Source organism: Teleopsis dalmanni, chromosome X, assembly GCF_002237135.1.
Source record: "Teleopsis dalmanni isolate 2A chromosome X, ASM223713v2, whole genome shotgun sequence".
Taxonomy (NCBI): domain Eukaryota; kingdom Metazoa; phylum Arthropoda; class Insecta; order Diptera; family Diopsidae; genus Teleopsis; species Teleopsis dalmanni.
In genome coordinates, this window is record NC_051848.1 from 5,659,283 (window position 1) to 5,686,013 (window position 26,731).

A 26,731-nucleotide genomic window follows, 5' to 3' on the forward strand; every position below is an offset into this window, starting at 1 on the left:
TATTTTCATTGCAAAGAGATAACTGGGGATGTATGCGCACTCTTCCTGATTCTTTCAGTGCAAGTGATGAGTCAATCCTCTACGATTCCGAAGGTCGCAAACCAAAGTAAATGTTTTCAAAAAGAATCTAATTGACAAATAATTCTTAAAGAAAGGATTTTCATTAAATTAATATTAAATATTATTAAAGATATGAGTTTTGTTAAAGTTACTCATTTTAATAAAGTTAAATAAAAAAATACATACGACATGACTTTTATTTTTCGAGTAAAAAACTTATATATTTTGATTGATACTTAAATTAAAAATTATTTTTCTTTCAATCATGTCTGTCTATTGTTGCTGACCTGCAGCTTACATATAGACAAAATACTGTGGTGCTGACATGGGCCAACTGATTCTCTAATATTAGTATAATTTTACAAAGAAAGACAATTGGGTGCAAAACACTACCAGTAGGATTGCTAAAACTTGAAGAGGCAGCATCAATGATGTTCTTGAGTACCATAAGAACTGGTTGGCGGGTAGGTACCGTAACTGTTATACGTTAACAATGTCTTGAATACCAAATAGTCTATCAGTATAAGACCCATGATGTTCGCTACAGACTTAAGAGTTAAATTCAGTTACTAGCATTTTTATTATTGCACGTAATTAGAAAAGTCTTACCTTGCAATGACACAACGTTATTACCAATAGCCGAAGACTAAATTAGTCTTTGAAACGAAGAAGAATTAAGATTACTGTTCCTTACGCGACTGCTAGTGTTCAAGTATAATGTTATTAGTGTGGTCAAAAACTTGTGAGACAAGCTTAAAGTAGTTAATTTGAAAAATAAGGCATTCCTAGGTATAGTGTCAAATGCAGACGAAAAATCGAGAAAAAATGAAAATGCTTCCATATTGTTGTTTAAATTTTAGAGTACTATAGAGCTCAGATTGACAATGTTATCAACAGTTGAGCAGGATCTGTGGAGTCTAGCTGGGTATTCGTTTAAGATATTATTGAGCTCATTCCAGCTATTTATACGCGAAAATAGTATATCAGTAAATATTTTATAGATAGAGTCGAGCAATGATAGTTCACGATAATTTATAAGTATATTGGGACCTCCTTTTCTAGACATTGGTTGAATTATCAATTTTGAAAACGAAGATGGTATGACACCGTGAAAATATATAAAATTATAAATCGTTGAGGAAACCAGGAGGAGCGTTTTTGTAAAACTCATAAGGAATGCGGTCGTTACTTGTTTTTTTATTAATTATGTATTTATTATTAAAATTGTTGTAATTTCTATTGATTATAATTTTTAATAATATTCACTTTTATTTTGATTTCCTTAAATTTTGGATTTGAAGTAGTAGATAAATTTTTATTATATATATACATTCATTATATAACACTCACACATATTTAAAACAAACGAAACAATAAATATACATCTAACATAATATTGGCAATTTTTATTATAAAATACGATATACGATAATAATAGCCTTATAATAAATTTAGTTTGAGAAATACTTATCCATTTTAAGTATCTACTTTTAAGTATCTATAAAAATTCAACCCATTTAATCTCACAGCGGATGGCTTTACAGCGGATGAGTTCCTCAAGTGGTAACCATGTCATGAGATATGCTCCTGCACTCAAGGTCGGCATAACGCATCTGTCGTGCCATGTTAGTAAAAATATTTAATACATTTATTAACGAAAAAAAAATATTTGTTTAATAATTTATAAAAAATTTATTTAAATTTTATATCAATATTCAACTATCGTAATTTGTAGCCAAAGTAATCGTGTGCATATAACTTAACACATTTCTTGAGTAGAAGCAACTAATCTTGGTGTGGTCCTTGGTCTATAAATTATAGCAAAATAAACATCATTCCATATATTAAAAACCTTCTAGAGGAAAATAAACGTTTTCTTTTCTTCTTTCTTTTTTTGGTGAAATATATGATGCATATTTGAGGAATAAGGATAAATGCAACTAAAAGAAAACATAAGATCAAATATTATATATAGGGATCAATAACAGCAACATCAAGTTTATTGAAACCGTGGTTATGTCCATAAAATTGGCTTTATTGAATAAATAATTGTGTGCGATTAATTTAAATATAATAGGAATATAACTTTGAGTCATTTTGCGCCGTTACTGGCTCGAATAAAATGGTATATAAAGTTCAATGTTTAACCATCTATGGGCTTATGGCTGTATATCGACAAAAACACTGTGAACGTTTGTTCCAAAGTGGTCCAATGTCTCCGATGTATCTGTACAGGCGAGAAAGTTATCTTACGTGACATTATGGAATAAGTAAATGTATTCAATATTTTACAATATTTTGGTACATTATTGCCATTAATTTTGGAACAAAAATTGGCGGGAGTTTGATTTTTTACCCATGCCCATCTTACAGCAGATTCTAACAGACTTAAGCAACTTTAAGCAACTTAAACCAACGACTCTACAAACTTAACGCCAATAAAGCTTACAGATCAAGATATCAAATCTTTAAGCTGTAAGCTTTTTACTTTAATCACACTACTAATATAAATTACAGAGGCTAGAACTCGCCTCAACCAGTATGTGCAGAAATTTTTTTTAAACTAATATATACAATATTGTTATACAGCATAATAAAAACAGTTTTTAAAACAGCTGCCTCTATTAAAATCCGTTGTCATATTTTATTCAAAAAATATATTACTCAAGGCAGAATAGCTCTCTGTTGACTGTAGTTTTTCGACGATATTACAAACGGGTCAATGACTCCACTAGCCCATTAAGGTCACTACCATTTATTCTTGTTAAAATGGGAAAACGAGATGAATATAAGCCAGATGAATATAAGTTGCGTATCCGGCATTATTCAACAATTTCTTAGCAGCATAAGGTTAAAAAAGTATTTTAGAAAGGTTCAACAATACGTTATTTAAAGGACAGGTTATTTAAAAGACAATTTCTTAGCAGCATAAGGTTAAAAAAGTATTTTAGAAAGGTTCAACAATACGTTATTTAAAGGACAGGTCAGATTCGCATAACCGATAAGTGTTCCATAGGGATCTGATCTGATGTGAAACGGGGTAGAATACTAGATAGCAGAGCCATACACGCTACTATCACAAACGGCTTCGCAACCAAAATAAATACAAAACGCACACTACAGGAAAAGTTAGTTAGTGAAAGTGATATGTTCGTTAAGTCCAGTTTACACCAACAACCGTAATCACACGCGTTTGACAGTAACAAAACTAACGAAATTACCAAAATTCTTATGTTGATATCCTAATGGCGTAAATTTTACTATAATATTCATCTATTGAGACTATTATTATATCTGAAATAATTTTAAGATTTTAGTTATTGTGTTTCGGAAGATAAAAGTATATAATTGTCGAAGTCGAAGCCACAGGAGTATGCAGTACGCATATATCAGATTTACTTTGCAACTTCCTTTTAAAGTATTTCAAATTGTAATATATTTATTAGAATGTCTTATTCTGCGGAACTTACACTAAGCCAATTATAAAGAACTCCTGCAACGAATAATGATAGCATCCTTATATATCAGTTTTTCTCGCAAAGTATCTGCCGCAATGGATGTACAATGGATGTACAGAAACTGAGAAGTAATCTCCTAATAAATGACTTCATCCTACGGAATAATCTAGATAGCTGTAATGATGGCAAAGTTACACGTAAATATTCAAACTAATTAATTTTAGAAATGAGCATCTCCTGCAAAACATATGAAATTATAATGTTGAGGTTATTAATAATATGTATACATCAAGTAGAATATGTGTTCGTTTCTATCTTCTTAATGTAAATGTATCTGCTCTCAGAACAAATTGTTCTAAATCATCTCCTGAGCTGTATTTGGATTTAATATATGTTTATCTAGATTTCTCTTAAAAGTAAGTGAAATACACATTCAGTTCAAAACAGGTTATCATGTTTGGTATTTTGAAGATAACTTACATCTACAAGTATTGTAGTTTTTTTTTAAAACTATTTTTCAAACCATTTATCAATTTAAGGTTTCATAGTGCAATCTTTTTTTTGTGAAATACTTTTTTAATATGAAACTATAAACCAAAGTGGACTCATTTGCCAACGAGTCCAAAGCTTACCAGAATATGAGGCTGAAGCAGATTTTACACGAGAAAATCATTCGCAGAATGACAACACAGGCATTTAGATGCACCTGCACACACGTTCCAAATTGAAAACTAAATTGATTTGCAGTCAATGATTTAGCAGAAACGTATCACCGAAATAGATGCACACATACGCACACCACTTTTTTCCACACGTTGTCAGATACCAAAATATACAACAATTAGATCCGTGTTGGTCTCAAATCTTCCAACTAAACAAACTCTTAACCAAGCGAAACGGTTCACGAAAGCAACCATGTCTTGTTAGTTATATTGGTCGGCAATGGTGTTGTTCAATCACGGCGCGACGCGGCACGGCGCGGCGTCTAGGGTCGAAATGAAAATATCAAACCCGAATGCACAAATTGCACACACATTGCACATGTTGGCTTACATCTCATCTGTCCACACTTGGACATGTTCACTTGCTGGTGCAAGAAGAAAAATGCTCCTATATGAAACTTTCACTAAACCGCAATTGAAACTAAACCAACCAGAAGCTGGATCGCACATGTCGACAGGAATGGAAACTCGTTGCCGCAATTGTTATAAACTCATTCCATTTATGCACTGGTGGTTACGTTTCTGATGGAGTCAATGGACGTAACATTGGTGGAAACGTTTATTACTTTAGCAGCCATTTAAAAGCGTTAATGGGAAACACTCGACTGACAAAAATCACACTAAGCCGAACGATATCTTCCTTTTTCTATACAACTGCTGCAATTAATTTTGCTTATATAGAAAGACCATTTGGCGGTTAGTTGCTGCAAAAGCATTTAGATAGAAAAGCGAAATAAAAAATTAGAAATACTAACTTAATTAAAGAAATATACAATAGTCAATTCTAGTACCCATAAAAAAATGAGTACATATAATTTCTTAGTTTTGAATATCAAAACTTTTTAGAGAAGAAAGTTTAAGCCTGGCAAAAATGTCTACGATAACGCAAATATTAAATATATTTTATATATATAGATTTCAGTAACATATGTTAAATATTTGCCTTATCGCAAACATTTTTGCAAAACTTTATGTAAGAATATTTATAACAATACCTATATATTTATTACTATATGTATATATATATTAAGTCTGTTCCACGACATACTCGTAGTAAAACTCCAGTAAAACACAAGTAAAGTACAAACATAGAGCGTAATATATCTAAGGTGTCAAATTACGCTCTTTATACAGATTTTCATGGAACAGCTTTGTGTAAAATCTGGTGAGAATACCAGTGACGCTCAAAAAACAATACTAAAATTTAAATTCTAATCAAAACAGCTGATTCACTCATCAACACAAATTTTGCTTGAAATAAAATGTACGAGTAAAGGCTGTGTAGTATTTTCAAATTTCGACAGGGATGTTACGCTTTCTCTGATGCTCTAACTTACTCAAAAATTTGCTGGTGGAATGCGATGGCGTATACACAGTGTTACTCAAAGTTGCTACGAGTAGCTCGTGAAAAAGATTTAATATTTCAAATAAATTTAATAATATGTAGGTAATAATAGATATACTTCAATTCAGATATATATAATAATTAATAAATCTTAATCTAAATATATTAAAACAACAGTGTCTTTATTTACAGCTCAGCTGTTGTTTGAATATATTTAACTTGTAAAACATGATACATACTTCAAATGTTGGTGATTTCCCTTGGGCGAAATTATTTTTTTAGGGTTGCATTCGACATTTTTTGCCTTAAATGAGCTGATTTATTGATAATGAGTTCATTTATATGAATGCACTTTGTGTGGTAAATCATCATTAGTGGGTATAATGAGAACCGCCAAAATGAGACAGTGTGAAAGCGCTATAAAAGACAATTTGTATTTATTTTCAAAAAAATATCAACATTTCAAATAAAATGAAACGTAATATGTTCGTAAATATTTGTAAAAATGTACGCAAAATAAAGAAGAATTTCAATATAATACACGCCTACATAATTTTTCTGCCATAATTTCGATTTTTCGATCCATTTGAGAATGGTTTGTTGTGAAGATTATTCTTTTGAACGACTTCTTCCACTAGGCAATATTTGAATATAGCTTAGTTTTCAAAATATAAGACTTTAAAGTTTTTTTATTTTTACATGAAAACTATAAATATCTAGTAATCAACGTGAAAATTGCGTAAACAAGTCGGCGATAGATGGCGTATATTGATTTTTTTTATTAATGTATTCAAGGTACAAAATTTAAAATTTTTAGCCTCGATGTTTGGATAAGTAAGCTATGTCGGCATATAGCAAAGTAAAAAAAGTTTTTCAAAATATCTAATTCTTCTAATAGCCGTTTTCGAGTTCTAGTAGGGTAATCAGAATAGCGCCTATATCTTTTTATATAGATACCGAGACAATTACAATTACGGAAGTTTCTGTTTAATGGAAAAAACGACGCATATAGTATTCATCTGTTAGAAATTTGAACTTCACTTCTCACAGGGTTAATTGCCTTGTTGGTGTTTGATAACATTATAAGGACGAACATTTCTCAAACAAATTAGCAACTAAAAAATCGCGACAGCTGGGAATAACAGTCAACTGACTTTTAATAAATAAAATGCATATATTAATATTGTTAAATTTTTTGTGAATTCATAACAAGTATGCTTAGGTTTGAAAAACGGTGATGTCAAATTTCAATACAAATATCAACCCTGTGCAAAACGAAATGCACAATTAATTGTCAGTTGAACGCAGAAAGAAAGAAACATTTCTACAAAAAAATTACTGAGCCAATTTAAATCATGAGTCCTACTCCAGCTCGTTTATTTAAATTCAAAAAGATTACTGCAAAAGATCGCTTCTATGGTTTGGGTAAAGATAAGAAAAACAAACTTCTGCCAAAAACTGGTGTGCCAATGCAAAACATAAGTCCAGTTCCAGCACATTTATTTAAATACAAAAAGGCTACTCCAAAATATCGTTCCTATGGTTTGGTTATAGATAAGAAACACATATCTCCTCCAAAAACTACTGTCTCAATTCAAACAATGTGCCCTGCTCAAGCTCATTTTTATACATACACAAAGGCCACTCAAGGAGATCATTCCTATTATTTGGACGAAGATAACAACAAAACATCACCAAATACTAAGATGGTAATTCAAAAGATGAGTCCCATTCAAGCTCGATTATTTAAATACAAAGAAGTTGATCGAGAAGGTCATTTCTATTGTTTGGACGAAGCTAAAAAAAACCCATCTCCACCAAAAACTACTATGGCAATTCAAAACGTGAATTCTGCTCAAAATCGCTTATATAGTTACAAAAAGGATACTGCAAAAGATCATTTATATAATTTGTGTGACGATAAGAAAAATACACATCCACAAAAAACGTTTGTTCCAATTCAAAACATGAGTCCTGTTCAGGCTCGTTTATACAAATACAAAGAGGTTGCGCTAGAAGTTCATTCCTATCATTTGGACGAGGATAAGTATAACACTACTGCACCGAAAACTACTATGGATGTCGAAGACATGAGCCCTGTTCAGGCTCGTTTATATAAATACAAAGAGGTTACTCCAGAAGTTCATGCCCATCATTCGGACGAAGATAAGAAAAAGACACCAACAAAAACTACTGTGACAACTCAAAATATGAGTGTTGTTCAGGCTCGTTTATATAAATACAAAGAGGTTACTCCAGAAGTTCTTTCCCATGATTTGGAAGAAGATAAGAAAAACAAACCTCCACCAAAAACTATTGTTCCAATGCAAAACACGAGCCCTGTTCAGACTTGTTTATATAAATTCAAAAAGTTCACTCCAAAAGATCACTTATATCGTACGAATAAAGATAAGAAAGACACAACACCAAAAACTTCTGTGACAACTCAAAATATGATTTCTGCTCAAGGTTGTTTAACTAATTACAAAAAGGTTACTGCAAAAAATCGTTCCTATGGTTTGGATAAAGATAAGAAAAAGACACCATCACCAAAAATTACGGTTCTAGTTCAAAACATGAGTTCTGTTCAAACTCGTTTATGTAAACACAAAAAGTTTACTCCAAGACATCATTTCTATCGTTTGGAAAAAGATAAGAAAACCACACCTCCATCAAAAACTACTGTGACAACTCAAAATATGAGTGCTGTTCAAGCACGTTTATATAAACACAAAGAGGTTACTCCAGAAGTTCATTCCCATCATTTGGACGAAGATAAGAAAAACACACCTCCACCAAAAACTGCTGTGATAACTCAAAATATGAGTCCTGCTCCGGATCGTTTAGTAAAATACGAAATAGTTACTGCAAAAACTCATTCCCTTCATTTGGACGAAGATAAGTATAACACAACCTCACCGAAAACTACAGTGGCAATTGAAGACAAGAGTCCTGTTCAGGATCGTTTATATAAATACAAGGAGGTTATTCCAGAAGTTCATTCCTATCATTTAGACGAAGATAAGAAAAACACACTTCCACCAAAAACTACTGTACCAATTCAAAACATGAGTCCTGTTCAAGCACGTCTATACAAGTACAAAGAGGTTACTCCAGAAGTTCATTCTCATTGTTTGGACGAAGATAAGAAAAACATACCTTCACCAAAAACTACTGGGCCCATTCAAGAAATGAGTCCTGTTCAATCTCGTCTATATAAATACAAAGAGGTTACTCCAGATGTTCATTCTCATCATTTGGACGAAGATAAGAAAAACATACCTCCACCAAAAACTACTGTCCCCATTCAAGAAATGAGTTCGGTTCAAGCACGTTTATATAAATACAAAGAGTTTACTCCAGAATTTTTTTCCCATCATTTGGACGAAGATAAGAAAATCAAACCTCCACCAAAAATTACTGTGCCCTTTCAAGAAATGAATTCTGTTCAAGCACGTTTATATAAACACAAAGAGGTTACTCCAGAATTCCTTTCCCATCATTTGGACGAAGATAAGAAAAACACATCACCAAAAACTACTGAAAGAACTCAAAACATGATTTCTGTTAAAGGTTGTTTAACTAATTACAAAAAGGTTACTGCAAAAAATCGTTCCTATGGTTTGGGTGAGGATAAGAAAAAGACACCACCAAGAAAAATTACTGTTCCAATTCAAAACATAAGCGGCGTTCAATCTCGTTTATGTAAACACAAAAAGTTTACTCCAAGAGATCATTTCTATCGTTTGGACAAAGAGAAAAAAAACACACCTGCACCAAAAACTACTGTGCCCATTCAAGAAATGAGTTCTGTTCAAGCACGTTTATATAAACACAAAGAGGTTATTCCAGAAGTTCATTTCCACCATTTGGGCGAAGATAAGAAAGACAAACCTGCACCAAAAACTACTGTCACAACTCAAAATATGAGTCCTGTTCCGGATCGTTTAGTAAAATACGAAATATTTACTGCAAAAAATCATTCCCGTCATTTGGACGAAGATAAGTATAACACAACCTCACCGAAGACTACAATGGCAATTGAAGACAAGAGTCCTGTTCAGGATCGTTTATATAAATACAAGGAGGTTATTCCAGAAGTTCATTCCTATCATTTAGACGAAGATAAAAAAAACACACCTTCACCAAAAACTACTGGGTCCATTCAAGAAATGAGTTCTGTACAAGCACGTTTATATAAATACAAAGAGGTTATTCCAGAAGTTCATTCCCACCATTTGGACGAAGATAGTAAAGACAAACTTCCACCAAAAACTTCTGTGCCCATTCAAGAAATGAGTTCTGTTGAAGCACGTTTATATAAACAAAAAGAGGTTACTCCAGAAGTTCATTCCCACCATTTGGACGAAGATAAGAAAGACAAACCGCCACCAAAAACTACTGTGAGAACTCAAAATATGAGTGCTGTTCCGGATCGTTTAGTAAAATACGAAGTAGTTACTCCAAAAGTTCACTCCCTTCATTTGGACGAAGATAAGAAAAACATTCCTCCACCAAAAACTATTGTGCCCATTCGAAACATGAGTCCTGTTCAAGCGCGTTTATTAAAATACAGACAGGTTACTGCAGGAGATTATTCCTATGTTACTCATGTGAAATCAAGACGTTACCACGGCAGCAAACGCAATTCTTCCGTTCAATATCTTTTACGAAACATATCTGCTGAGTACTTACAAGTTTGTGTAACATATCTTAATGAAAATCCTAGTCAATTCGATACAACCGCTGCTTGTTTTCTATCGTTTTACGAGGGCTTCGAAGATAACTTCGAACTGATTGCTATAGCAATGGAAATTATTTTCGAAGAATCTATTAAAACACCTAGTTTTCGTTACATGGGCGCTAAGTTATTCTATTTTTTGCATACGTTTAAAATTAAAAATTGTATGTTTCATTCGTTACTTCATGCTAAACTTGAGCATCATCAAGAAATTATGAAGTCAAAGATAAATACTCGTCAAGAACAAATAGTTCGGGAGTCTGTCCTATTTTTAACTGAATTATACAAGCAGCTGCGTGACGATGATACGCCCATATTGTTTTTAGCTGAGAACATCGTAGATACCCTCAAATTACTAATTTCAAAGACTTCGTCGATTAATGTGCGTTATATATGCCTTACCTTAATATTGGCAGGGAGTGATTTAGCGAAAAACTGTCCGGCAGCAGTAAGAGAAGTATTGAGCATATTGATTGATATACATCAGAAAAAACCCGAAAAATATCCATTAGCCGGAATTATATTTTCATTGCAAAGAGATAACTGGGGATGTATGCGCACTCTTCCTGATTCTTTCAGTGCAAGTGATGAGTCAGTCCTCTACGATTCCGAAGGTCGCAAACCAAAGTAAATGTTTTCAAAAAGAATCTAATTGACAAATAATTCTTAAAGACAGGATTTTCATTAAATTAATATTAAATATTATTAAAGATATGAGTTTTGTTAAAGTTACTCATTTTAATAAAGTTAAATAAAAAAATACATACGACATGACTTTTATTTTTCGAGTAAAAAACTTATATATTTTGATTGATACTTAAATTAAAAATTATTTTTCTTTCAATCATGTCTGTCTATTGTTGCTGACCTGCAGCTTACATATAGACAAAATACTGTGGTGCTGACATGGGCCAACTGATTCTCTAATATTAGTATAATTTTACAAAGAAAGACAATTGGCTGCAAAACACTACCAGTAGGATTGCTAATACTTGAAGAGGCAGCATCAATGATGTTCTTGACTACCATAAGAACTGGTTGGCGGGTAGGTACCGTAACTGTTATTCGTTAACAATTTTTTCATTACCAAATAGTCTATCAGTATAAGACCCATGATGTTCGCTACAGACTTAAGAGTTAAATTCAGTTACTAGCATTTTTATTATTGCAAGTAATTAGAAAAGTCTTACCTTGCAATGACGCACCGTTATTACCAATAGCCGAAGACTAAATTAGTCTTTGGTCAAGAACTCAACTACTTCAAACACTCGCATTGTCTGCTGCACACTTAGGACCAGTCAATCAACCAGGCAACACATCACGGGGCAGCATGAGCAACATATGATGAAGGCACTAAAACACTGCGTTCATTAAGAGAGGTTGCTATTTCTTTTTATATATATCTATATATCAGAGAAGTATATAATATCATATAATATATTTGTCGATTTGTGGCTGTTTTAATTATGAAATATTGCTCAGAGAGGTTTGTTAATTTATCTCAATTATGGCACACTGTGTTCTTGTTACGTGTTTTAAAATCAATACCATATATAGATACATTGCTCTTTGTTGGATTAGTTTTAATTTCGATTTTTATTATGAATATGATTATAAATCGTGAAAAAGGCCATAGACTTAAACGTGTATTATACATCGGATGTGGTCGTACAACTTGTCTGTTGAAATGCGAGATTTGACCGAATTTGATGAGTAACAGCAATATTTGCAGTACGGACAACAAATTGGATGGAAACGAAAATATGGAAATATGAAATATGGAAGCGAAAGCATCGTTTCATTTCGCAAGTAATATCGTTAGCAGACGATTTAATTAAACAACACCAAGGAGTGCATTTCTTTGCAACTATAAATGAACTATATCTAAATTCTAAATATATAAAAATAAATATAAATGTATAAATTAAATTTAAAAATATTATTTTTACTTAAAAAATTTTGCTGTTCAGTCGCTGTTGATACTTCGGCGATTGCTTTGATTTTGATGAGCCAACAACATTTGTATTTTTTGCTGGTGGCGTTTTTAAAATAATGTCGACTGTGTTGATGTATAATAGGAGCCGAGGTCGGACAAGTTGTACGACCAAATCTGTACGGTCCTATATCGCATATCTTTCGTATGGCAAATACAACTAAATCCTTTAAGCTGATCGACAAAAACCCGAAAGTCAATTAAGTATAATAGCTTGAACATACTCTTTCTACAAGACATATGTCAACATTTTTCACTATTTTGCCTATCTTAAGTGTAGGCGAAATACATATCATGATTAACATATTGTAAGAGTTTTAATTTTGTTGTTTAATGTGACTGAATAAGATTAATTTTTCAAAAAGTTTTAATTTACATTTAATTTAAGTTTAAAAAGTTGACATATATGTATTATTATTGGTTTTATGTATTGCACATAAAGTAAATGCAATTAATTTGAATTGTCTTATATATGTATTGTCAAAATAGTTTGTCAGGTTCACTAATAAAGAATGGGGATAATAATAGTCAAATGTTTTGAAATGTCTCTCCGACATGCCAAAGTGTCTTAACAATATTTTAAGTTATGAATATATAAAGATATGCGGTACCTCGGTAAAGTGATCAAATTTTATGTGTATTAGTTTCTGTCAACGTTACGTTATAACGTTACCAGGCCGCCAAGTTAAAGAATTGTCGAGGCATCAGGTCTGATCATCTTTTCGATATTCGACAAGCATCAGCTAATCCTCATTATTGTAAAAAATTGGACAACATTTTAATTTAATCCGAAATTGGAAGTGTTTGAAGAAATTAAGTGAAATCACAATTCTTATTTTAATTTTTTTGCTTTTTAAACAACAAAACATTGATTGTAATACATCTGACATTACGATTTGACATCAACAACAAATATCATATATTGCACTACATCAATCAATAAATGTTATTTATTAGAGTGAACTCTTGAGCAATCACGTTTTAACTTATTGATTTTTGCATAGACAACATTTCATCATAAGAATATATATCTTATGATACAATTCCCTTAATATGATGTAATATTATAAACTGCATCACGATTATGGACTGAACTAATTGTCGTAGACATAGCGACTGTAGAAAACGTAACGTAACCAACAGAATGTACGCAATATAGTCAGTGATGACAAAGTGTACTCAACGCTAGAAACCATGAAGACACAAACACCAAAAGTTCAATCTAATCACCAAATAGTTCATACACAAACATACATAACACAATTCTTCAATGTTTGTATCAGCTTATATAGGATGTCCCCTACGCTCACGTAAATAACCTCAAAATCCTGTTGACTACTCAGTTTCCCACTACTTTAACTTCGACACGAATAGTCTAATACATTGCTTTCCATAAGAGGTCTGTTCTTGCACGTACTTGTAGTAGAAATCAAGCAGAAAGATGCTGAAAGCACCCAACATCAGGCAAGGTGAGAGATGCATTCGGGTGAATTATCATTCCGGACTGCACAAAATTTCTGCGATGAAGATTTAAGGTCGAAACCAGATAATTTGTGTTAAAAACTTCAACATGAATATTCAACAATGTTTGCATCGTCAAGGCGCGAAATTTGTTTGCAAAAATAGTTTCGAATTTATTTCGATCCAAAAGTAAAGATTATTTGAATTTAAATAATGAAAAGGCAAACACAATAAATTAAAAGATAATTTTTATGTAACGAAAATTAAAAGAAATATAGCAAAATGTATATACTGATAAGATTTTCATACAGATAAAATAAATAATAAATACTTTACACATTATATATAAAATATATCCACTGTCAGAATTTAGATTGAAATCAATAACAAATAATGGTTAGCACGCTTTACTTCATTTTTACTTGAAAGCGTTCCTGTACTTTCAGTGTAAACAGTATTTCTTAAACAGGATTTAGGGTTTTAAAGCTAACTTTAACTTTACTTGATTTTAATTTGAAAAATACGGAATCGGGTCAGCTGGTTTCTTACAGTACGACCAATACAGCCTTACAGAATAAACATTCATTGAGATATTAAAAAAAATATGGCTGGCACGAATTTTATGTATTTCTGTCATTCCATAAGTATACAGCCACATCTAGTTATCAATGTTTTAATTCAAATATTGACAGCGAATGTCAATCATATATGAAAATATTACAGAACTTTCTAGAATTCCTTAATGCTTTATCTTGAAGTGAAGTTGGTAAAATCGTCGTAACGTGCACACAATAACTAATTATTCGAAATAATTCTAAAATTGTTTTGAAAAAAACATTCCAGAACACAAAACTAAAGATGTCGGCCGGCAATGAAGAAAATGTTTCGGTTCGTGAGTCCAGCGCTAATGCTGCTCCATCAACTTCTGCTGTTGGCATTCCTATAAATGCAGCCAATGGTGTTAGTGTGGGAGATGCACCAATAACAAATGGCATTGATCCTGATCCTCCTGTTACTGCTGCGAATAACGTCGTGCGGGGCAACGGTATGTATTTTCCAATCAATGACAATCTTTGAAAATATAAGCGTCGGTAATTTAACTTCTTGATTCTTAGTGAGCAGATCTGTTCCTCACACTGGAATACGATATGGGTTGGTTCCCGTACTAACGAATCAGGTTCGCGCTAATAGTGCACGCGGTTCTATACAAATAGCAATGACAAATGGCATTGATTCTGTCGCACCACCTGGCAGGCACACAACTTTTAATGCCCTAACTCGTGATTTCAATGTTCTTATTAATACCGCTACTACCAATTCTAGAATTGCAACTGAAGCCGACACCGGCACCGATTCCTATGAATCAGATTCAGATACAACAGCATAAACTCTTGCCTGTGTCTGACTTGCAGAACTTACATCTTTAATGAGCAGACATGATAATAATTGTAATTCTTATATTGCGAATACAATAAATATTTACGTAGATTAATTTGTTTTTATTTTCTGTATTTTTTTATAAATTTTTAATTTAAGTACAAAAAATTGGCTATATATATCGCCTTTCGCTTTTGGTGAATATTATTATATAAATCATTAATGCAATTCCATTTGCGACAGTAATGTCATCGTGTATGAGTGCTTTTGTTGGTGCAAGGAATCTCTGACTTTTACTAGTGACCACGGTATCATTGTCGCGGCAGCAGAGATTAATGACCTATCAGTCTAGATACAGACTCGCATTCCTGATTCATTATTTACGAATTAACGCCTATACAGAAGCAAAAATATGCCTTGGTGAGATATTATAAGTAAACATATCTTTGGAATAGATTATTGAATTCTTATTAGGTGGAAGTTAGCCCAATAATGGTTAAAACTTTTGTCAGCAATAGTTTTACATAACAATTGAAATAAGACAAAGATTCACAAAAGAGAAATTTCAGATGTTCAATATTTTTTATACTCACTAGACATATTTGTACAAAAATGCCTGCAGCACGGTGCTATCTTTGGCTTTATTCTGATTTTATTGCATAGAGTTCGATGCATCTATAGTAGTAATTATCTATTTTACAGTGAACTATGAAATTTAGATTATCAACTTCTCCGTATTAATAATGTTTACTCTTTCCTCCATTATTTTTGAAGTAATTGCCACAGTAATGTTCGATCAACTAGTAATTGGTACTCAAACCCAAGCATTAATTTTAAGGTGCTTATACTATGTTTCCACAATTTTATTCAGGCAGCTTTACCCATTAACTCTGCTAATGAAGATAGTTTCTTATACAAAGAGCTCTCATATAAATGAGATAATTATAAATAAATCAGCTCATTTAAAGCGAAAAATGTCGAATGCAATCCTTCAAAATAAATTTCCCATAAGGGAAATCACCAGTTGATATATGTGTCATATGTTTTATATGTAAACAAACAGCATCTGAGCTGTAAAGAAGAGCACTGAGTGAAATATTGGTTTTAAATAACTAAATATGTAATTAATATATAAAACGTATTTAAATGATTTATTATATCAGTTACATATTTAACTCTTTTGTATGATATATTCTAAGTGAATTTTATTTATTTCCTATTAAGGTTCTATCAGCTGCATAAATGAGCTCATTTTAATGTGAACGTTTCAGCATTAATATAAATGCGCAAGTGCTTAAAGGAGACAGTGTGAATGCACTATTAGCTGCAGTAGGAACGTGGTACTACGCTATGCTTAATAACGGCGTTTCTAATGCTTTTTTTAATTTGTTTTTCAAAAGCATGATCTAGGTGATGCTACATATATACAAAATAATTATTCACATTAACATATTTAATATACTTTAAGAAAAGTTATCTAATTTTAAAGCAATTTTAAAACATTATTTAAGTATAAAGGCTATGATATGCATAAATATGATGCGTTTAAATCTATGCGTAAAAATTTTTGCTGAAACAAACTTAACTTAATGCTTGGTATTCTGAAGTACATTCAGGTAGTTCCTTAAGGATGTTTTACAAATGCATATATATAACAGGATTAAAACAGTTCACCTTATATAAGCTTACTACGAACTTCTTTAATAAGTTAAAAATTCTTCATACGCACATTTCAAAAAGGTTAAGTCCATAAGAATAATCGCCACTTCAAGCAGTCTGAGTGGCAGTTAATGAAAGATCCAAACTAAAGACATGCTCTGCAAGGTATTCATATTAATCACAGGTGAAATGAATGAATTGAATACCCGAAGAAGAAAGTACTTCACTTTCCTTCATACTTAGACGACTGGCGCAAGTTAATTTTCTTTGGCTCCAAGCTGGTAGCTTATTTGCAGGTGCAATGGCAATCTCTTTACTTTCTCTGAGCTGCTTTTAAGAATTATAGTCACATCCGTTTATGTATTTCAGTGCACGGTGCGGAGCTCTAAATTTTTCATCCGCCATTCAGCACATTTTTTACTGATACACATTAAATCGGCATTACATATGCAGCTCAATTGCCAGATTCACACATGCACTTATATTTTTACACAGATACAAACACATACAATTACAATAAATTCGAGTAAATTCGGCTTCATGTGTGGCATTAAATCACATCGTCACCGCTGAAGTTTAACCTTACGTCGACGATTTATACTGATTTCCATTGATGTACCTTCGCATACGAGTACATACGAGTACAGACGTAAATTGTTTTCGACACAAATTGGGACTTAAAAAACTTTTTGGCATCGTTATGCCATACTAGATGGCAATAATGTGACGTCTCTTTTGCTTAAGTGCTAATCTATGAAATCAAATTGAAGTTTTTGCAGTTCATCTTGTTTTCCGCCAAACAGATCATGACAAACAATACCACACCCTTAAGTTATTTATTTTTTAGTCTTCATCTGAATTTGAATTTTCATTTTGACTGTTTGTTGGTTTTTTAATATCACAATTTTAAATAGAATTAAAATGTGTTTATTGTTATTATATTGGTTAGAAACGACTATTGACAAAATCACTCTACTTTGACAAATAATATCCGTTGAGCTCTTCTATGATCGTAGGTCATGTTTTACTTTCTGTTTTATCAGTTGAGTTCCTTGATTCATCTGAATTATCGACTTTCACACTTTCAAGTGCTAGATTACAACATCCACACCACAAACGATGATTGTATTATTTTAATTCTTGAACCAATTGAATTTTATAAAGAGTAAGCCAAAAAGTTTGCACAAAATCTTATGCAGACTCGACGGACAGAGACCGTGTTTTAAAGCCACCTGGTGGTTGTACAATTTCTAGTTTGTTGCAGATTTCACTACGTTTTGTACAACTGACTGCTCTTTGTATAATGGATTTCGAAACGATGGTTGTATAACTAAGTTCATCTTACACAACTAATTGCTTCTTATAAAATTGATTGGTTGCCTTAAAAATAAACTCTTAACCTCATGTTGTACAATCAACTTCTTGTTATTCAACCTACAGTGTGCTGCCAAGCCAACCACTTGTTGTAAATCCGACTATTGGTTTGACAATCCAATGTTTATTGTACAACTTACTGTACAACCAACTCCTTGATGTACAACCAACTGCTTGTGATACAACCACCAGTTTGCTTAAAACACAACTTACAGCATATTGTGGAACTAACCACTGGTTATGAAAGCAACCTACTAGTTATGGAACTAACCACTTGTTGTAGCGCTAACCACTGGTTGTAGAATTAACCACTTATTGTAGAACTAACCACTGGTTTTGAACCTAACCATTTGCTGTAGAGCTAACTGCTGGTTGTCGAATTAACCATTGGTTGTAGTGCTAACCACTGGTCGTGCAACTATCCATTGGTTGTGGAATTAACCACTGGTTGTAGAATTAAACATTGATTGTGGAATAAACCACTAATTGTAGAACTAACAACTGGATGTTGAATATATAGCTAACCTTCATTACTTTGAGGCCATATAGCTTTTTGCTAGTATATTGTAAAGCACTATTTTAAGGAACATGATCAGCTTTCGCACAAGTCGAGGTTTTTCCTGAAAAAAATATGTTTGGATCCTTTTATGATTTAATATTGCCTCCATAGTATTAGCGGTTACGAGATATACACATTCATCATCAAGGAGCGCTAGTGTTTAATATTTACTTAAGCGTAATATTTACTTTACTTATTAATTAAGTGACAACAACTTTCTATTGTTGATGGAAATTTCTGTTATTGGACATCGTAATGACTCTTTTAAACAAAGTGTCATTTTAACAGATTTTAAGTTTAGTTATATAAAAAAGAACCTCTCTATTCTTATATATTAATGACAGAAATCTTTTCAACTTGTTCCTTAGAAATAGTTTTAGTGGGTTCAAAACACACATCATGGTGAGATTTTCCATGCTTTCCATCAAAATTTTTGTTATATACTTCTTATTAAATGATTGCTTTTCACGTAGGGCTTAATAGGTGCGAAAACCTTTAACAAAACGCTTCAGTAAGAATGTTAGTTACTTGAGTGCTCGACTTCGTGCTGGAATATGGCTCGTGATTTTTACTTTGGGTTGATGCTTCTGCATAACATCTGGCACGTTTTCTTCTGAAACACACTGAAAGCAAACTTCAATACACGTCACAAATACACAAATACACAAATAAACAACAAATGTGCTTATATGTGTGAACACGTCCTAAGACTACACACAAATAGTTCACTTTATTAAAATGCGAATTGCATAAATGATTAAGTACACGCGTAGGTACATTTTTCCAAGCGACACCGCAGAGTTGTGAAAGACAAATCCCCGAATCCCCGAATCCACATACCCTGCGTTGCTACTACGTTGTGTCAAAGTGTATTTGCATTTGAAACTAGTGAAGCAAAACTCTTCTATGGCAAATTTATCACATACCGCATACCACATACTAAGTAACGCATCGCACTTTACACTTTTCACTTTCTAATTCCGAATTTGAAATAACAAAATAGTAACCGCGAAAGTCAAACGTTGAACGTTGAACGTTGAAAGTTGGAAGTTGTATTTCTTTGGAAGGCGCCAGCCACTTATTTTGGCTTTTGCTTGAGTTAAAGCTGTTGGCTTCCTTTCGTTAGGTTTAGCGAATTGCACGTGACACAAATAGGTAATTACTCTTTTTCCTAAGACTTACTTGACTTGTATTCCCAAATCCCTACCCTCAACGCGGCTCAACTCAGCTCACCTTGTTCGCAGCAGCGGTAACCTAAAAGTATCTTCAATGCTTAGAAATTGCTTCTGAGTTGTTACTTGCGAGTTCCGAGTTGTGAGTTGTGAGTTGTTAGTTGCTACCAGAGGGCGTGGAACTTTTTTGGTGGAACTTTCTGCGTGTGGCGTGCTATGTTGCGTTGCGTGTCACTTGATGAACTTGTCAAATTGTGTTCAGTACGTAGTACGTCTGTGTGGCATGTGAGTAACTTTATTTTCCGATTGGAAGTGTATGAAAATGTGCTCTTGTGACCTGCACTGACACAGTTTCGTCTAGTGTTGCAGATCTTTCCAGCTTATGGGTAACTTCGACCTCTTTTAAATCTTTTTGCTATTCATTAATAATTATTAAAGCATTAGATTTTGGTACTTGAATCTGAAAGTTTTTGACGCTCAGCAGTGGATTGGCAAAAACTTTTATATTTGTTATTGAATTTACAAAGAAATTATTAATCTCACAAAATGTTCATTAGACTTTGTTATTTATTTCATACTTGAATTATTTGTATTATTTGCAGCTTATGAGTTTTATGAAAGTTATTTATTTCTCAGAAGAATACCTTAATTATGGGCCTATGACTTATGAAGTAACTCTGAGGATTATGTATCAGAGCATGGCAAAAACTATTTTTTTGTATTTATATATTTTTTGTTTTTTTTAAGTTTTTGATAAATAACAATTTTAATTTTTTTATTTTAATTGTGGAAAATATACAAAATCAAAATAAGGTCACACTTCACAAGTATTAAGATAAAATGAAAGCCACATGACAGCTCATTTTGTGAAAGGACGGGCTCTCTTAGATCCGAGAATTGAGCTCAATATAAAAGATTATCTGTATAATAAAAGTTTTTATTGTAAATATTCTAAACTCTATTGGCATTAACACGATACATGTCTGGAAGAAGCAGTACCACATTTGCAGAATTTCACATAATAAAAAGTTATTAAAAAAATGCTATTTAAAAAAATAATGTAGTATTATCAATATAATTAATTAAAATATTATTAAAAAGATTATTCAAATGAAATAATATTATCATATTATATTATTAATATTTATATGTTATTGATAAAGGAGAAGCGGAAATTAGGCTGACATATACGACATAATTTAAAAAATTAAAAAGTGGAAGTCTGTATGCAGATTCAAAGAGTATGGTGTGCAATGGCAACATAAAAACACATTCACCCAAGTAATTTGAAAGCCGTTCCGCAGGAAATAAGTCTCTTTGAAAGAACGGTTTTTTTGTCCATATACTACATATTAATGTATTAAGTAGTCGGGCACACTAGAGCAATCCACATCCTCACGACAAAAAAAAAACTGTATTATTAATATTATTAGATCTAAAATAATTTGTTAACAAACAATTAAATAAAAAAAAAACTATTATATTATTAATATTATTATAAAATAAAATATTAAATAATAAAAGTTTGCTTAAATGAAATAATATTTCATTAATATTAATAGATATAAAATTATTTAATAAAAATTGTTATATAAATAAAACAATGTTTTATATAATCAATATTATTAACTAATAAAATATAACAAAAAGTTGATTAATTTCAATAAAAAATTATTGAACAATTGATAATTAGACATTAAAATAAAAAAGATCATTTTACGAATAAAATATTATATTATTATAGCAGCAATATTATTAAATAATAAATTATTTAAAAAAAAATATTATTTAAATGAAAATTTATTATTATGTTTTGAATTGTTAAATAAATTCATATTTATTAAATAAAATTAAAAAAACTAAATTTTATTTAAATTACTTATTATTTATTTTATAAAAAATAAATTAATAAATAAAAAGTGTTCTATTTTAAGAAAATAAGATCATATTTTCAATATTAGCAAATATTAAATTATTAAATGAATAAAATTCATTTAAATGAAGTAAAATTTTATTATCTTATATTAATGTTATTATTCATATATTATTATTTATATGATATAATGAATATTAAATCATTTAGTGTAAGAATGTTTTTTAAATAAAAAATTATTGTGTTAACAACATTGTTAGACGAGAAACTATAATACAAAAAAATTATTATATTAAACGAAAATTACATTATATTTTTAATATTATCAGATATTAATCTATTTAAAAAAAAGGTTATTTCAATAAAATAATATTATATTATCAATATTATCAGATTTTAAATTATTTAGAAAAATTTTTTAAATAAAATATTTTCTTATAATTATTTAATAGATAACTATTACTTAAAAGAATAGTCATAGTATATCAATACTATTAGTTATTAAACTGTTAAATGAAAAAATTTATATGTTTCATGTAATATTATATTATTAATTTAGATATTATATCATGCTCCAAAAAAAATCTCAGCAAATCGAAAATCTGATGTCATTTGCTTAATGATGTCTGGAAATACACATCCATAGCTTCGCCATCGACGTATTACATTTAGGAGGGACCATTTCCCAATGCGGCCACTTTTCATTATTGAACTTCGAGATATGCGCACATAAAATTATATACTTAACAAAAAAAAAAAGATAAATAAAAATTAATTATTTAATGACATTAAAACATTAATATTGCACTTATGTATAATTTTGTGTATGTGCAAGCATTTTAAAACACCTAAAAGTGCACTTCATGCAATGTTAATGGAAAATTTTACAACGGCTTCATTGGCAATTGGCAGCACATTTCTAGGCGAATTGAGGTTGTAATTCCAAAATGTTTTTAAATTACAAAAATGACAAAAAAACAAAAAAATTAAAAGTAATACATAAATGGCATTAAAAATAGGTAAGGTTTGTTATGTCCTTTACTTTTATAAATAATTAAGAATAAAATTTTATTGCATGAAATTAAAATTGCAAACAACATGTGACTTAAATGAAATTATTTGTGAATTTAAAATGAAATTTTGTATATTTTAATTAAACAAAATATTTCAATACAATTAATCGAAACATGTTTTTTATGAGAAGAAACTATGTTGTATTTTATTAAACAAATTCCATACAAAAAGACAAGTTACAGAGTTCGAATAGAGTGGCAGCAGAAGAGTGGTACTCTTGGTTTTTAAAATAATAAAATAAATAAAATTAAAGGTATGTAGAATCATCATTTGTTCATTTTGAATTAATTTTTTTAATAACAAATATAATAAATTAACTTGTAACCAGGCTGCAACCCAAATCCAGGATTTATGGTGCAGATAATTCAAACTAAATGAGGGTAAGTTATATTGATACTGAAGTATTCTAAGCAAAAATTCTTAGAATTTCAAGTTGAAGTCAGAAATTACGGCTTCAGAGATAGAAATCTATTGCAGTTTGTTATGATATTTTTAGAAAATCACTCTTAAACTCGTCCGAAAAGCAATTAAGCTAGAAAATAAACTTCCTTTTATATTCCAAGACTGCTTTGAGTCATAGAAATCTTTCTATATATATATATATAGATAAAGAGTGTATCTACATCAATAAAAGATTAATATTGTATTTACCTACATATGTATCTTTATTTACATATATATATATATATATATATATATATATATATATATCAGAGACCAATCTATATATATAGATAAAGAGTGTATCTATATCAATAAAAGATTACTATTGTATTTACCTACATATGTATATTAAAGAAAAAATATCCCAACATAATTTACACCATCATTAAGCTGGCATAGCATAATATCAGTACTATGGAAATCCACATGATTTCACTTAAGATAAATTATATTCTTATGATTTGAAATAATTTTTTTTTCACTGTAAATAATTATGACAAATAAAGTTTTGAGTTTGTCTTCAAAAAAATGTCCCATACGATAAATATCTGAACATTTTTGTCACAAACCAGTAGATTGACATGGACCCAGACACTTCTATAACTCCGATGAGAATCTGTTTGTTTAGTTCTTACATGTTGAACCTTCTACGTATCTTTATGAAAAATTCTAAATTAAAGCGGCTTTTATAATGAATTGAAAAGGATTGTATCCTCCTTTCATTTCATCTACTTGCTTATCTATAGATTTAAGCTAGCGTGTCAGTGTCCAACTCATATGGGTATCTAGATATAGGAATATCTGTAGCCATTACAGGACGGACAAGCTTACCAAAGCAGGCGCTCTTCTCTCTGAGATTCACTTCTTAGATATTGACGTCATACTTACAACAGTTAAACTAGCAATTTAACAAACATATCTGAGCATAATCAATTAAAACTAAGGAAACGAATATTGCTCTTAGATCTCTAGGTTGACCTGGTCTAAGTTGGACAAAGAACTTATCAGTCAGCTACTTCAACTAAAATAAAACTTTTGGGGCCCCATTTCTTGCCGACCCAACCGAGCTGTGATCTTGCAAAATTAAGCCAAGTTCGTAGAACTGTCAGATTAGTTCACCTCTACCAAATGGAATAGCGGCTTTCTTGGACATAAGGCCGCTACTCCAACCTAATCTAACCTAACTTGCCTATAGATGCACTTATTGGTTCGAAATAATTTTTCAAGCACTGTATAATATTCTCTCATTTTAAACACAATAATTTGGGTGGCCTATACGTTAAGAAGTTTTAACAGTACATCTGTTATGAATTGTAGCATCTCTCTCTTACTTATGCTCGGCACCATTTACTGCCATACAAAAGCAAATTTAAAAAAAAAAAAATAGTTTTCTGTAATATAAAACGAATAATTAGATTATATACATTAGACTTAACTCATTTTTTAAATTAATTTTTTTTTCCATTTTAAATTCTAAAATAAACTATTCGAAGCCTTATTTTAAAAGTATTTATCTAACTGCAAACAAAAAAAAGGAAGAAACGATTATAAAAAAATAGTAAGTTAAAACTAGAAGCGTATACCAAATAATCATAGACTATTGATAATTAGTTCTCCCTTAATAATAGAATTCTGGAAACATTCATTCAATTCCCCGCCAAAAAAAGGATTCGAACGACGAATTTATAAAGTATAATATTCCGCAAAGAAAATAATTTGCTTTGGCTTTCTCGAAGCTGAAATATTATTTACGGAGAAATTTTAGAAGCACATTAAAATAATCTTTTGGTTCCATGCATTATTCAGTTATCATATATGACGGTAACATAATGTGCTTAATCCGTTTTGTTGGGACTATATCATAAAAAAGTGCTTTTAACAGCTGTTTTGGGTTACGTTTTTACTACTATCAATTAGTGGAAGATATATGATATATATAAAGAGAAATATATATATGCAAAAGTGATAGATCAAAGATATTAATACATCGTTTGCCTTGGAGGTTATTTAATTCTGTAAATCTTTTAATTGCACTAAAACCATTTTGTAATCCCGAGATGTCTACTCCGTAACAAATATACTATTAATACGTCATATGCTTAAAAATATGTTTACTTTTGGAATAGAGATGAGATGGAGTATTCTCACTCGTTGAAATTTTGTAAACATGTTTCACGCCTCGGTCTAAACAAAAGACAAAGTTCAATGGCATTGATGTTATACCATATATAACATTTTCTCTTTTTTTTTTTGTTTGATGAAACACAATTTAGTGTTTAAGGCACTTTTACTCAATAGTGTCTGTAATCACTTGGTGATCCACTGTTTTAAAAGCTCTATTAAATTATATAAATAAGTTATTTATAGGAAGAAGTTACAAGAATATAGTTTCAAGCTGTGCATGCCTTCCTGACGTAACATGCATTGTATATGCATTTTAGATTTCAAACTTCATTTTCCCTGTACTAATAGTTTTAAAGTATTCAGAGTCATATTACAAGAACATATGAAGCATAAGCATTTTTTATTAACATATATAATGAAAGTGACGTCAGCAAAAAGCGAAATTTGCTCTCAGAGATCGCAAAGGAAAATCAAGTGTGTATAAATTATATAATAACGGAGACAACGGGGTTCCTTAAGAGAAGTTCGCTTTAATTTTTTTTATAGATAATTTTGGACTGCGACCAAAAACTTTCTATTTGATAAAAAGGTAGCTGAAAGTTTTATTATTTGAACGGGAATATCATAAGCTTGGCATTTAACGATCTACCACCCCTTATGCCACCCCTTATCAAACACCTTAGAGTAATCACACAAGACCATTCCAATAGAATTCATTTCACTCACAGTTTTTTTAAAGTTTGAGAAACTTTTGCTAGCTGGAAATCAATTAAAAGATTTTCTTAAAGTCCGAAGTAGTTCTTTTAAATTATATCTTTAGACAAAACGGTAGTTACGAGTCTTGTCAATACTATTTTTTTGGTCTTTTACTTGAAGGTCTACAATTTGCCTATTGCGGGAAGGCAATTAGGGAAAGTACTCGTTATTATTGTTAACGGAAGACTTTTCCAACACATATTATTAATGCCATATAGTCAGATGGATGTTTATTTTACTAATAAAAATGATGATTTCTTTTTCATTTGTTGGAGGTAAGCTTTCAATTTCTATCATTGATAAAATATCAGTTATCATTTTATAACACAGAAAATAAAAATAGTAATAGAATGACAATCATTACGTGTGCACACTTGTTATATATGTAAGTGTAGATTTCTTTATCTCTTTCCCTGCATTACATACAACTGAATCAATTTTATATACTCTTTCCAAATTGGGCGCAAAAAGCAGCAGAAGAGGTGGTGAATAGAAGATATAAATAATAAAATTGAAAAACAAAAGACCAACGACATGCG

General features: G+C 31.0%; 2 protein-coding genes across 2 annotated transcripts; both read left to right on the plus strand.

Annotated features, from left to right (window-relative positions):
• The first annotated feature begins 6,757 nt into the window (after nucleotides 1-6,757).
• Nucleotides 6,758-10,997, plus strand: LOC119687933. Its single transcript, XM_038102491.1, has one exon. It carries the CDS (start codon nucleotides 6,941-6,943, stop codon nucleotides 10,955-10,957), a length of 4,017 nt encoding a protein of 1,338 aa, XP_037958419.1. The 5' UTR covers nucleotides 6,758-6,940; the 3' UTR covers nucleotides 10,958-10,997.
• Nucleotides 10,998-14,638: 3,641 nt separating this feature from the next.
• On the plus strand, nucleotides 14,639-15,211 carry LOC119687456. The gene is made up of 2 exons (XM_038101777.1): nucleotides 14,639-14,825; nucleotides 14,896-15,211. Exons 1-2 carry the CDS (start codon nucleotides 14,639-14,641, stop codon nucleotides 15,165-15,167), a joined length of 459 nt encoding a protein of 152 aa, XP_037957705.1. The 3' UTR covers nucleotides 15,168-15,211.
• Nucleotides 15,212-26,731: the final 11,520 nt, after the last annotated feature.